The following is a 12,983-nucleotide window of genomic DNA, read 5'->3' on the forward strand; positions in this document are numbered from 1 at the left end:
TACAGACACATCACAGCAATTTGCTGCAAAGATTTAATATTTTGAAAGCAAACCAACTTAACTTGGGTATAAGTTTTTATTTGAAGGAATAATTTACAATCAGAGGTGGCATTTCTACTACTTAGTGTGGAAATATCTCACCACACACTGATAACTGTTCAGTGTTAACATAGAAAGACATTATTTTAGAGCAAAAAATTGAGGGAATAGAAACATTCATCTTTTACATTAACAAAATAAACTACAATATTGCCTTTGTTTTAGTGACATAAGGCTTCATTAAATAGTCATTACTACCTTGGTATGGTTCATAGTGCTACAGTGAATATTGCAAAATCACTTGTTAGTCTATCTTCAATGGTGGGGGAATTTAAAACCATAGATTTACGGTTTGGTATAAATATCCAGAAAGACCACATGCTATGCAATTCATTCACTACATTATACCTTAAGGTACAGACTTTCTTTAGCTGCCATTTATTTTGCACAGCTAAAGCAACACAGAATATGGTATCTGAGACCAATATGATTTTTGTTTTAACAATATAATGAGAAAGCTGAAGCAAAGCTTACGGCTATGCAACCATGGGCATGCAGATGTATTTGGGTATTAGAATAACTTATTACTGATGTGTATGAAAGGCTTCTATTAGATATGAACCAGTCAAGAACATGATTATCTGCAACAAAATGAGAAATTTACATCCTATTGATCTAAACTCTTCCCAATTGGTCAAATCTGGAAACTACCTTAAATTAAAATTAGCCAACTCTTATCACAAAGATGATATGGCATCAACGGCTTCCAACAGATGCAGCACCAGGCTGTATTGCCCATGGTTTTCAGGTAAGAGTTCTATCACCTTCCTCACCAATCTAGCTGTTGTTTCAATTGGCACATCTTTGTTTTGAAGATCCTGAGGATTCTGGAAATTATGCAAAGTGTAATTAATAGAAGCCAAGGATGTAAATCATGTATCAATTACTTTCTTCAATGTTTAGTTTTTCAAAGATTCCAGTACCTCTCAGTAACTTAATAGAATGGCTGGTTCCTCTATCAATTGTGTGGGCAAGTCCAAGATTCTATGGTATTACTGCCAACTTGGACTGTAGTTATTGCCAGCCCTTATCAATAGCTCTTTTTCAAATTTAGCTTCTCATATATCCAAGATAGACACAAAATGAAGGAGTAACTAAGCGCGCCAGACAGCACATCCGGAGAAAATGGATGGGTGATGTTTAAGGTCAGAACCCTTCTTCAGAAGTATGGATACGTCGGCGAGACTGGTTGGCATCAGATTCGGTGACGTTTCGCTAAACACTTACGCTTGGTCCGCCAAGGCCTATTGGATCTGTCAGTTGCCAACCAGCTTAACTTCCCATTCCCATACTTACCTTTCTGTCCTGGGCCTCCTCCATTGCCAGAGTGAGGCCACACACAAATTGGAGGAACTGCACCTCATGTTTTGCTTGGGTAGCTAACAACCCAGCAGTACAAACATTGAATTCGCCAATTTTAGGTACTTATACAAACATCTCCCTGCCCTCGCTTGCCCCACCGAAAGTCCAGTCCGTTAAACCAATTCTACGGTTCACAACGATGCATCTCTTTTGGGCTCACGCTAACAATCGGCCTATCAGGGAACCTCCTTGCCCGAGGTCATGTGTTGCCATCCCCGATTTGTCCTGTTCTTTCTTGCTTCCAGTTTCCTCCCCCACCACACCTTGACAATCAGTCCGAAGATGGGCCCCGACCCAAAACGTCACCTGTCAATGTTATTCAATGACGTTGAGTTACTCCAACATTTTGTGTCTATGGCATAAACCAGCACTGTAGTTCCCTTTAATTACATTCTCATATGCCTATGTTAGTAGGCATTTGTTTAGATCAAAATCAAATTATTGACCTAACTGGAGAATCAAGGTTCAGTGATAATGTGTATAACACTGCTTAGAGACTAGATCAGCTCCCCTACCTACAATGAAGGAAGCAACACAATCATTTTCATGACTCCCATTATTAATACTTTTTTCTCAAATCTAGATTTTCCCCGTGTGTGTGAGGGGAGGGGGGGGGAAGGAAGAGAATTGGTGGTGCTCAGCAAGGGAGGTAATATACTAATGTTCAATAATAATTTTCATTAGTTAGAAAGAGATTTTACTCTTTCTCACCCTAAGATAACTCATTGAGAATATATTAAATGAACATTTTAATACGTTTTAAAACTTGCAGTCTAAGCTTTCATTTGCCACAATAGGTTTCATGATTTTGTTTTTTAAGTGTGCACAAAAGAATTTGACTTTGTCTCTTAGCTCTTTTGGCATTTCCTGGATGGAATATTATTTATACTTACCATGGCCTTAAGCCAAGTGCACAACATTGGAGGGAGTCTGGCCAGCAGTTCCATGCCCTCTTTAGTCTGAGTGTGAAGTAAAGCATAAGCAAGTCTCTGTCCTGTCAACACAAGCAACTGAGATGCCAGGACCTCTTGATCATGTACCTGGAGAATTGCCTGAGCAGATGACAAAAGGAAAAAGTCAGGCTTATTCTGTGCACTGATAAGATTTTAAACTAAAGTTTCGATCAGACATTATTCATTGAAAATGGGCATTTTCCCAATTATTCTGGCATTACATTTAAAATGCCAATTGCAAATTTCTACCCTCTGGTCATCGCAACATAAATGCTCCAAACTTAACATTCATTTAGTTAAATGTAACTAGTAAAATGTAATAGTTCACATCAGGTTAAATAAATAAAACTAGAGGCTGGAATTACTCAGTCAGTGAACCAGCAACAGTGGAAAGGGAATTCTGAGAAAAGGTGCTGACCCTAAGCATTAATCGTTTTTTGTGGTTTCTCTTTCCAGATGCTCCTTGACTGTCGTGTTCTTCCAGCACTTTTTGTTACAATCCCCCAGTTGATAAAGTCCCCTGTGGTAGGCTGATGCAAAAGATTAAGATGCATATGATCCATGGTTCACAGTTTACTCATTGGAGTGTGGGTTGTAGTGAAGGGCGTTATTCTGGGTGGAGGTCTGTGACTAGTGCGGTTCCGCATGGATTTATGCTGGGACCTCCGTTTGTAATATGACTTGGACATAAACGGCGATGGGCTGGTAAGTAAGTTTGCAGATGACACCAAGATTGCTGGTGTTGCAGACTGCGAGGAAGGCTGTCATAGGATACAACAGGATATAGATCAGCTACAGAAATAGACATTGATGTGCAAGATGCAGTTCAATCTGAGTGAGAGTGAAGGGGTGTAACTTTGAGAGTTTGAATGCAAGGGGAAAGTCTACAGTTAATGGCAAGACTCGTAACAGCATTGACGTACAGTGGGTTCTTGGAATCCAAGTCCAGAAAGTGACATCACAAGTAGATGGAAGGGTAAAGAAGGTGTACGGTAAACTTGCCTTGGTTGGTCAGGGCGTTGAGTACAAAAGTCATGATGCAGCTCTAAAGACTTTGGTTAAGTCACATTTAGAGTATTGTGTTCAGTTATGCTCACCCCATTTCAGGAAGGATGTGGAAGCTTTGAAGAGAGTGCAGAAGATGTTTACCAGAATGCTGTCTGGATTAGGAGGTATTAGCTACAAGGAAAGGTTGAACACATTTGGACAGGAACGGTGGAGATTGTGGGGAGACCTTCATGTGGCTTCATGGAAGGAAGCAGAGGGTGATGGTGGAAGGTTGCTTTCCAGACTGGAGGCCTGTGACTAGTGGTGTGCCTCAGGGTTCGGTGCGAGACCCATTGCTGTTTGCTATCTATATCAATAATTTAGATGAGAACGTACATGGCATGGCTAGCAAGTTTGTAGATGACACAAACGTGGGTGGTATTGTACATAGGATGGTAGTCAAAAATTGCAGCAGGATCTTGTTCGGTTGGGCAGGCGGGCTGAGGAATGATTTAACACTGAGAAATGTGAGGTGTTGCATTTTGGGAGCTCTAACCAGGGCAGAACCTACACAGTGAACAGTATGGCTCTGGGGAGTGTGGTAGAGCAGAGGGATTTAAGAGTACAGATACATAGTTCGTTGAAAGTGGCATCACAGGTAGATAGGGTGGTCAAAAAGGCTTTTGGCATTTTGGCCTTCATCAGTCAGAGCACTGTATAGAAGTTGGGAGGTCATGTTGCAGTTGTATAAGATGTTGGTGAGGTCGCATTTAGAGCACTGTGTTCAGTTTTGGGTACCATGTTATAGGAAAGATGTTGTCAGGCTGGAAAAGGTGCAGAGAATATTTACGAGGATGTTGCCAGGACTCGAAGGCCTGAGGGATGGAAAGGTTGAGCAAGCTAGGACTCTGTACCTTGGAGTGCAGGAGATGAGTGGTGATTTTATAGAGATATAGTGTCCTCCATAATGTTTTGGACAAAGACTCATCATTTATTTATTTATTTGCCTCTGTAGTCCATAATTTGAGATTTGTAATAGACAATTATTCACAAAATGTTGGAGTAACTCAGCAAGTCAGGCAGCATCTCAGGAGAGAAGGAATGGGTGACATTTGGGTCGAGACCCGACAAAATCACATGTGGTTAAAGTGCACTTTGTCAGATTTTAATAAAGGCCATTTTTATACATTTTGGTTTCACCATATAGAAATTACAGCACTGTTTATACATATTCTTCCTATTTCAGGGCACCATAATGTTTGGGAAACAGCAATGTCATGTAATTGAAAGTAGTTATGTTTAGTATTTTGTTGCATATCCTTTGCATGCAATGACTGCTTGAAGTCTGTGATGCATGGACATCATCAGTTGCTGGGTGTCTTCTCTGCTGATGCTCTGCCAGGCCTGTATTGCAGCCATCTTTAGCTTATGCTTGTTTTGGGGGCTAGTCCTCTTCAGTTTTCTCTTCAGCATATAAAAGTCATGCTCAATTGGGTTCAGATCGGGTGATTGACTGCCACTCAAGAATTGACCATTTTTTAGCTTTGAAAAACTCCTTTGTTGCTTTAGCAGTATGTTTGGGATCAATGTCTTGCCGTAGAATGAACTGCCGACTAATGAGTTTTGAGGCATTTATTTGAACTTGAGCAGATAGGATGTGTCTATACACTTCAGAATGTATTATGCTACTACCATCGGCAGTTGTATCATCAATGAAGATAATTGAGCCAGTACCTTCAGCAGCCATACATGCCCAGGTCATAACATCCCCACCACCGTGTTTCACAGATGAGGTGGTATGCTTTGGATCTTGGGCAGTGCCTTCTCTCCTACATACTTTGCTCTTGCCATCACTCTGATATGTTAATCTTTGTCTCATTTGTCCACAAAACCTTTTTCCAGAACTGTGGTTGCTCTTTTAAGTACTTCTTGGCAAACTGTAACCCGACCACCCTATTTTTGCGGCTAACCAGTGGTTTGCATCTTGCAGTGTAGCCTCTGTATTTCTGTTCATGAAGTCTTCTGCGGACAGTGGTCATTGACAAATCCACTCCTGACTCCTGAAGAGTGTTTCTGATCTGTTGGACAGGTGTTTGGGGATTTTTCTTTATTAGAGAGAGAATTCAGCTGTGGAGGTCTTCCTTGACCTGCCAGTCCCTTTGCGATTAGTAAGCTCACCAGTGCTCTCTTTCGTCTTAATGATGTTCCAAACAGTTGATTTTGGTAAGCTTAAGGTTTGGCTGATGTCTCTAACAGTTTTATTCTTGTTTCACAGTCTCATAATAGTTTATTTGACTTTCAATGGCACAACTTTGGTCCTCATGTTGATAAACAGCAATAAAAGTTTCCAAAGGTGATGGAAAGACAGGAGGAAAGAATAGGTGCTGAGAGCTCGTATACCTGCATTAAGAGGCAATTAAACACACCTGAGCAATTACAAATGCCTATGAAGCCATGTGTCCCAAACATTATGGTGCCCTGAAACGGGGGGACTATGTATAAACGCAGCTGTAATTTCTACATGGTGAAACCAAAATATATAAAAAATACCCTTTAATAAAATCTGACAATGTGCACTTTAACCACATGTGATTTTTTTCTATTACAAATCTCAAATTGTGGAGTACAGAGGCAAATAAATAAATGATGGGTCTTTGTCCCAAACATTATGGAGGGCACTGTATGTATATTGGTCCATGCTGTTGGAGGAAGTAAATGTAAGGAATTGTTTTGGCCTCTGCCTAAGGAGATGGCTGAGACAGAGACTGACAACATCTTTGAATTAGCACAGTGTAAAGTTATGGGGCTACTGCTGAAAAAGTTAGGATTAGTATAGATGGGGACATGATGGGCCTATTGATGTGCTCCGTAACTCTAGACATTAGATTATTTTAAGTATACATTTAAATAGTAACACTTACCTCTTCACCAATGTGGTCAATTCCATGACCGTACAGTTCACACACGTGATGGCGTTTAATACAATCCTCATTCACCTGGAGGTTCTGAGACAGCTCTACTGCCACCAAGGGCCAGTCTTCATTTTGTTCTGAATAAGAGTGTTGTTCAGAAGCATGTTCAGTTTCTGGCGGTTGCATTAGTTCTTGCACTGCAGCACTGACTAATTTCATTAAGAACTGGAAAAAAATAAATACAAGTCACTGCAGTAGAAAGTTATGAGAACTGGTCAGATGTTAGAAAAGTGGGGATCCTTTATTTTCTCATAAAATGTTGAATCTATAAGATTTTATGTGCTGAAGGAGAGATGCAACACTTGTTCTCAGAAAAGGGCCTGAATAAAAATGCATCTTTTGGAAACTCTGTGGTCTGTTTTCATAATACTCCTAAATCAGAACGCATCTGATACTTTTGTGCTGTGGATTCAGTTTGTTTAATTTAATTTTAGACACTGACTTCAAATCAACAATGTACAAAATTGAACTCTAATCCTCAAAATGAATATGTTCCTAAGCAATACAGAATGAAATTTATTTAACAAAGGAATCATTACCATCAGTTTGCCACGTTGTTAATTAGCAACACAGTTAGCAACAGTTGCTAGACCAAAAAGTATGCTTTAAAATATTTCAATAGAACTAGTTACTTACACAATTGTAAGTATGAGGAATTTACTGTACATAGTTATTGTATTAATTCTACTGTGAACAGATGGAATTTATACATTTCTACCAACAAGATTTATTTTTATCACTTAATTACAATTCTGAATGACCTTTGATGAGCAATATTCTTCAACAATTTTACTACCTGTTGTCTGAGGGAGACTATGTTGGGATCCATATCTCCACTTGGCAGCAATTGGATTGATGTCAGCTCCCTGAAAAATGCATTTTTGCCCTGGAAGTAAATGCAGAACACTGAGTATTTGACACCATTTCTTACCCATGCCAAATGGATGGAATATTTAACTTTCAGTTATAAATGGCACACACAGCACGAGGGCCAGAGATAAGTCAGGTGGTCGCAGTCTTTCTCTCAGGGTAGGAATGTCTAAAACTAGAGGCCAGAGGTCTCAGGTGAGATGGGAAAGATTTAAAAGGGGCCCGAGGGGCAACTTTATCACATGGAGGGTCTGTGGAACTAGCTGCCAGGGGAAGTGGTAGGAGCAGATACAATAATAACACTTAAAAGACATTGAGGCAGTACATGGATAAGAAGGATTTAGAGGGTCATGGATCAATTACAGGCAAATGGAATCTCAGGTAAGCAAATGGTCTGTTTCTGTGCTGTCTGCCTCTATAATTGGCACATAAAATTACATTTTTAAGGCAGCTCCACTTGCACGTTTCATAACCATTGTAAATATCAAGGTAATAATAATTTAAAGAATAAATAGCCTGAACATGGAAGAAAGATATTTGAAAGTATAAGATGAGTTGTGGAATTCTTGGAATATCTATATATTACCAAAGCGTGTACATGCGTGTTCGTTCCCGAACTACAGCCAAAACGGTACACAATAGCGCAACAATTTTAGCACCACCTTAATCACCATTGTCTTTCGGTTCAAATGGCTGTTATGTTTTAAAAGTTTTTCACTTTTTAAACTTTAAAAATCACAGGGGTAGGGACTGCTGAGCCAACGAGCTGAAACCGTAATAAATGCGCTCCCTCCCTGCCGGGAGGACCGGCGCCCGTCCCGGCGTGCCCTGCGCCTAACCTTCCTCGTGGGGCAGAGGGGGGTCCATGGATCATCAGTTGGGGGAGGGTCGCAGGAGAGGCCTGTGGCCAGCAGCAGGAGAACTCTCCTCACCCCCTCCTTCATTGGCCGCCACTCCCGTCACTCGTGCGGATCCTGCCCCCCTCCGAGTGGCAACCCTCCCCCAACTGCGCACGCAAGATACCCGACATATCTGCGCCTGCACAGTTGGTGGAGGGTTGCTGCTCGGAGGGGGCCAGGACCTGCACAAGTGACGGCCAATTAGGGGAGGGGAGGGGGGGGCGGGTGAGGAGACCTCTCCTGCTGCTGGCTGCAGGAGAGGTTTGCATGGAGGGTTGCCGGGCCCGCAGGAGAGATTTGGACCCCACGGGTCCATACCCGCCTAGTAGATTTATAAATTTTGCTTTAAAAGCATGTCATATAATGGTATTCACGTTGATAGTGCCTTAAAAATACCACCGCATATTTTGGATAATAAAATAGATTACCTGGCAAATACCATACCTTACTATCAAATAGACTAAATATTTTGACAGATTTCATTCCAAAAACCATGATTCCATGCATGATAACAGCTAGAATGTAGTGGTGTTCAGCCAAAGGATAATGGACGTGTCGTTGTTCTAGAGCCAGATCCACTATTGATGTTGGACCCTCTACAGCTGACCAGGTATCCTCAATCTGCAGAAATGGTTCCTTCATCTCATCGCTGCTAATTTCAGCCTATGACAAATTTCAAAAAGGGTGAAATGCAGGAATACATAATTTAGTACCAATGTTACTTAAGTCTGCTTTGCACATTATCAACAATTACATCATGAAAACGATAAGCCACTCATTTCAACAATTCCACGTCATTTCTTTCTATCAACATTACCAACTGTGCCTTTCCATCAATCATGCAGAGTCCCTTAAATCAGTCTATTCCTGTCACCTTATCAACTGCTATTAGCAAACCTGCACTCAAAAATTGAAACCAAATTCAAACATTTATTTTCCATCTCATCAGCAAGTTTCATTTATCTTAAAAATGGTTGTGTGCAGAAATGTTTTGATCTGCTAGATGATGAAATAAATTTTGTATTATAATTCCTGCTAATGTATTATGTAATCTTCAGTTAGTTAGTCATTTGAAGTTGCAATAAAAACATTAACATATCTCTTGTCATTAACTTGGTAAGAATCTAATATCTTCCTTCGTGACCTATACTGATTTGACCCTATATCCAGCAGGCACTTCTCGTATATTCTATGGCAGCTAAGATCCCTCTGCCTAAGCTGCTCCAGATGACACACACTAAAGCATTACGTCAGTGCTGGACAAATTTATCCTCATAACCCTAACCACACCTCTGGGTCCGTCCGAAACGTAAGCTTAATATTAAACTCGACAACCTTTGTGTCTAAAAAATAATACAGCACGATACAAAGTTATACAATATGCTAAAATAGCTAACAAACACAAAATGCCTCCTACAGGCATGTTCCTTTCTTCATTATACAATACTATATCTGCATAATAAAAACAGCATGCCATATGATAAAGTTGTTTAAGTCAAATTAGCTTCTGTATTACCTCCATTAAAGTTTGAATCAGCAGTGAACAAGACCCAAGGAAAGAGGTCATAGCTGTGTCACTCATGCCCACATCCTGTCAGAAGAAATTTATGAAATCATTATTAAAAAAAGCACGAGTACACTAAATGTTTTTGATCTACATTTCTTCACAATTCTAAACAAACCTATCACACTTTAAACCAAGTTAAAGAGCAAGTGTCCGTCTGCCTTCAGGTGCACTAAGCTGACGTCACAATTTCTCCCTCTCGTAGAGAGAAAACCACTGCATTTGTTCACTCCAATTATAAGAATTGAAATTTATATGAATTAAGGAAACAAAAACTACTATTTCAGAGAAATTTGATGTAGGGGTCATGGTACTGCATGACATCAGCTGCTGCCTGCTGGGCAAATCACATTCCATGCGTATCTGAAAACTGAATGGGCATTTGTCACAGATTTACACCGTAACTGGCAATACCTAAAGGTTTATGACATCCAGAACTTTCATGGATGTGTGGTCCTCCAGATGGCAAAAGTAGAGAACATTGGAGTTGAGGAGAAACCCTCCAAATAATTATAAATTGAAAAACTAACAAGTGTTCACATAATAAAGTCCAAGATTGACACTGACCTCTGGAATTTGTCTTCCTTTCGAATAGAGAGGTACAATCAAGTTTGAGAGTCAGAGTGGTACAGCACAGGTACAGAACCTTCAGCCCACTTTGTCCATGTGGACCAAGTTGGCATATTGGACTAGTTCTATTTGACTGAATTTGGTCCAGACACCTCTAAACCTTTCCGATCCATATCTGCCCAAATGTATTTTAGAAGTCGTAACTATCCAATTCTATAGCTTACTCTGGCAGCTCATTCCAGATAAGGCCAACCCTCTGAATAAAAGGATTGCCCACAAGGTCCCTCTTAAATATCTCCCCTCATGTTCAGCATATGCCCTCTAGTTTTACAATCCTCTACTGTGGCTGTTCACTTTATCCTTGCTCCTCATGAACTTGTACAGCTCAATTAGGTCACATGTCAGCCTCCTATGCTGGAAAGAAGAAAGTCCCAGCCTATCCAACCTCTCCCTATAACGCAAGGTAACATTCTGGTCAAACTCTTCTGCACCCTTTCCAACTTAATGACACCCTTATTATAGCTGGGCAACCAGAACACCACACAGTATTCCAAATGCAGTCTGACCAACAACTTCTAAAACTGCATCATTATGTCCTATCTTTTGTACCTAATACCTTTCCAAATGAAGACAAACGCTCTTCGGCCCACTGTCCACCTGCTTCATCACTTTTAGGGAACACGAGATGTATGAATGAGTAGAACTAGAATGTTTCCAATTCAACTGATGCTTTGACGCTTTATGGACCCAGACAAACTTCACTGATATTCAGCACTCCGCACTAGCGGACAAAGTTAATGCTGTCTTGAAGTGAAAAACATGTAACTGACAAGTCGACAAGAACAAGCAGAGCGGATGATCTTGAATATCCTCATATTGCTGAATCACCCACAACACTAATTAGCCTTTAGTGACAGAAAGTTCAATCCTTCAAACAAGGGGTATTTCTGCACAACTGAAGAAAATATTTCAAATATCTACTGCACTGAACTGAATAAATTATCTTTCAAAATGCAAAACAACCCACTGTGGGGACTACAATGACTACGTATAACATATTACAGTGAACTGAATTGAAGCACTAGAGTCAGAGTCCTTCAGCGTGGAAACAGGCCTTTCACCCCAGCTTGCCCACACCAACCAACATGTCCCATCTACACTAGCACCCACCTGTCTGAGTTTGGCCTAAATCCCTCCAAACCTATCCTATCCACGTTCCTGTCTAATTGTTTCTTAAACTTTGCAATAGTCCCTGCCTCTGGCAACTCGTTCCATACACCCACCACCCTTTGTGTGAAAAAGGTTACCCCTCAGGCTTAAGGCTTCACCTTGAACCTATGTCCTCAGGTTCTCAATTCCCTTACTCTGGGCAAGAAACAGCACATCCATCCAATCTATTTCTCTCATGACTTTATACACTTCTATTAGCACCCCTCATCCTCCTGCGCTCCAAGGAATAGTTCCAGCCTGGTCAACCTCTCATTACAAATAAGGAAGACAAGCACCTCATCTTTCACTTGATTTCAGGTCATAATGGTACATTTCATTTCCATTTTCTGATGTTTCAATTCCATTAAAGGCAAGCAAAAAAAGATTTTAGCACTAGTGAAGATTTATCTGCACCGAATAACAAATACTCACTCTTCTGCACAGTCTATCTTTTGGTGCTTTCCCAACCTGTTAGAAAGAAAAATCACATGTCTTCATGATTAAGATGAGTGAAAATGGCTACATTTAGTCAGTCTAGAAACAATTAAGGTATTTCCTTATAAATTCAGAAGTAGCAGGAAGGTATTGCAGTGATAAAACCTGCAAAAATAAATCCTTCATTAAAAATTAATACCTGAAAAACGAAATGAATTTTTCAACTTTATTTTGCTTTGACCTCACTACAGGGCAACAATCATGGCAAGACTGGTAATATATTTAGATAGTACTTAGAGTTGTTTGCAAAAAGCAAATGTAAAAGCATCCAATCACAGCAGCAGGAAAGTGCTCCAGTTTGATGGGAATGAATACATTTACAACACAACGCTTCTGGATTATGATCCAAACCATTATTGGCTTTGTTATTGTGGGAGGGAGTACTGAGAACAATCTTAAATCAATTCATTGTTAGTCTGAGTAATTTCCAGTCACTTCAATTGTAGAATAAATACATGCATGTGATTGACAACAAATCACCCAGCAGACAAACATGCATCCACAAATTACTCAGCTGACATTAAGGCCTCACATCCACAGGAAAGTTATTATTTTTCAGCTGAATTCATCCATTTTTGCTGAATTCTTCCATTTTCTATGCTATCCACCAGGTGGCGCCGTCAGCAATGGCAGCCTCGCCTACAGTATCCCTATCTTTTCGTCTTTTTTGTTATTTTTTGTGTGTTTTTAAAGTTTGTGTTAATGTTCTCTGGTTTGTTTGGTGGGAGAAACTTTTTTCAATCTCTTACCTTGCCGGAGATGCGATTGTTTTCCGAATCGTATCTCCGGTCGCTCTGCGGCCTAATATTGTGGAGCTGGAGGTCTTGCTTGGGACTGACTTTGAGCCCCACTGTGGGGCGTGGAGTTACCATCGGAGCCGAATCCTTGCCTGGGATCGACGCTCGAACTGCGGTGTGCGGATTTTAACATCAAGGAGCTTGCAGTCTCGGGTACAGACCAATGTCGGGAAGCTCCAAAGCCGCATGAGGTTCGACTAGCCTTG

At 40.5% G+C, this 12,983-nt stretch overlaps 1 protein-coding gene across 1 annotated transcript in view; it reads right to left on the reverse strand.

Moving 5' to 3' along the window:
- Positions 1 to 67: 67 nt before the first annotated feature.
- rab3gap2 (RAB3 GTPase activating protein subunit 2 (non-catalytic)) overlaps positions 68 to 12,983 on the reverse strand; it is a 64,703-nt gene continuing 51,787 nt past the window's right edge. Inside the window, exons 29-35 of the mRNA XM_078404927.1 lie at positions 11,918 to 11,953; positions 9,659 to 9,733; positions 8,587 to 8,805; positions 7,170 to 7,259; positions 6,323 to 6,538; positions 2,355 to 2,513; positions 68 to 926 (exon numbers count right to left, since the gene is read on the reverse strand). Of these exons, the coding sequence (XP_078261053.1) occupies positions 777 to 926; positions 2,355 to 2,513; positions 6,323 to 6,538; positions 7,170 to 7,259; positions 8,587 to 8,805; positions 9,659 to 9,733; positions 11,918 to 11,953 (945 nt within the window). The 3' untranslated portion in view covers positions 68 to 776. The remainder of the gene's footprint in view (positions 927 to 2,354; positions 2,514 to 6,322; positions 6,539 to 7,169; positions 7,260 to 8,586; positions 8,806 to 9,658; positions 9,734 to 11,917; positions 11,954 to 12,983) is intronic.

Source organism: Rhinoraja longicauda, chromosome 9 (genome assembly GCF_053455715.1).
Source record: "Rhinoraja longicauda isolate Sanriku21f chromosome 9, sRhiLon1.1, whole genome shotgun sequence".
Lineage (NCBI taxonomy): Eukaryota > Metazoa > Chordata > Chondrichthyes > Rajiformes > Arhynchobatidae > Rhinoraja > Rhinoraja longicauda.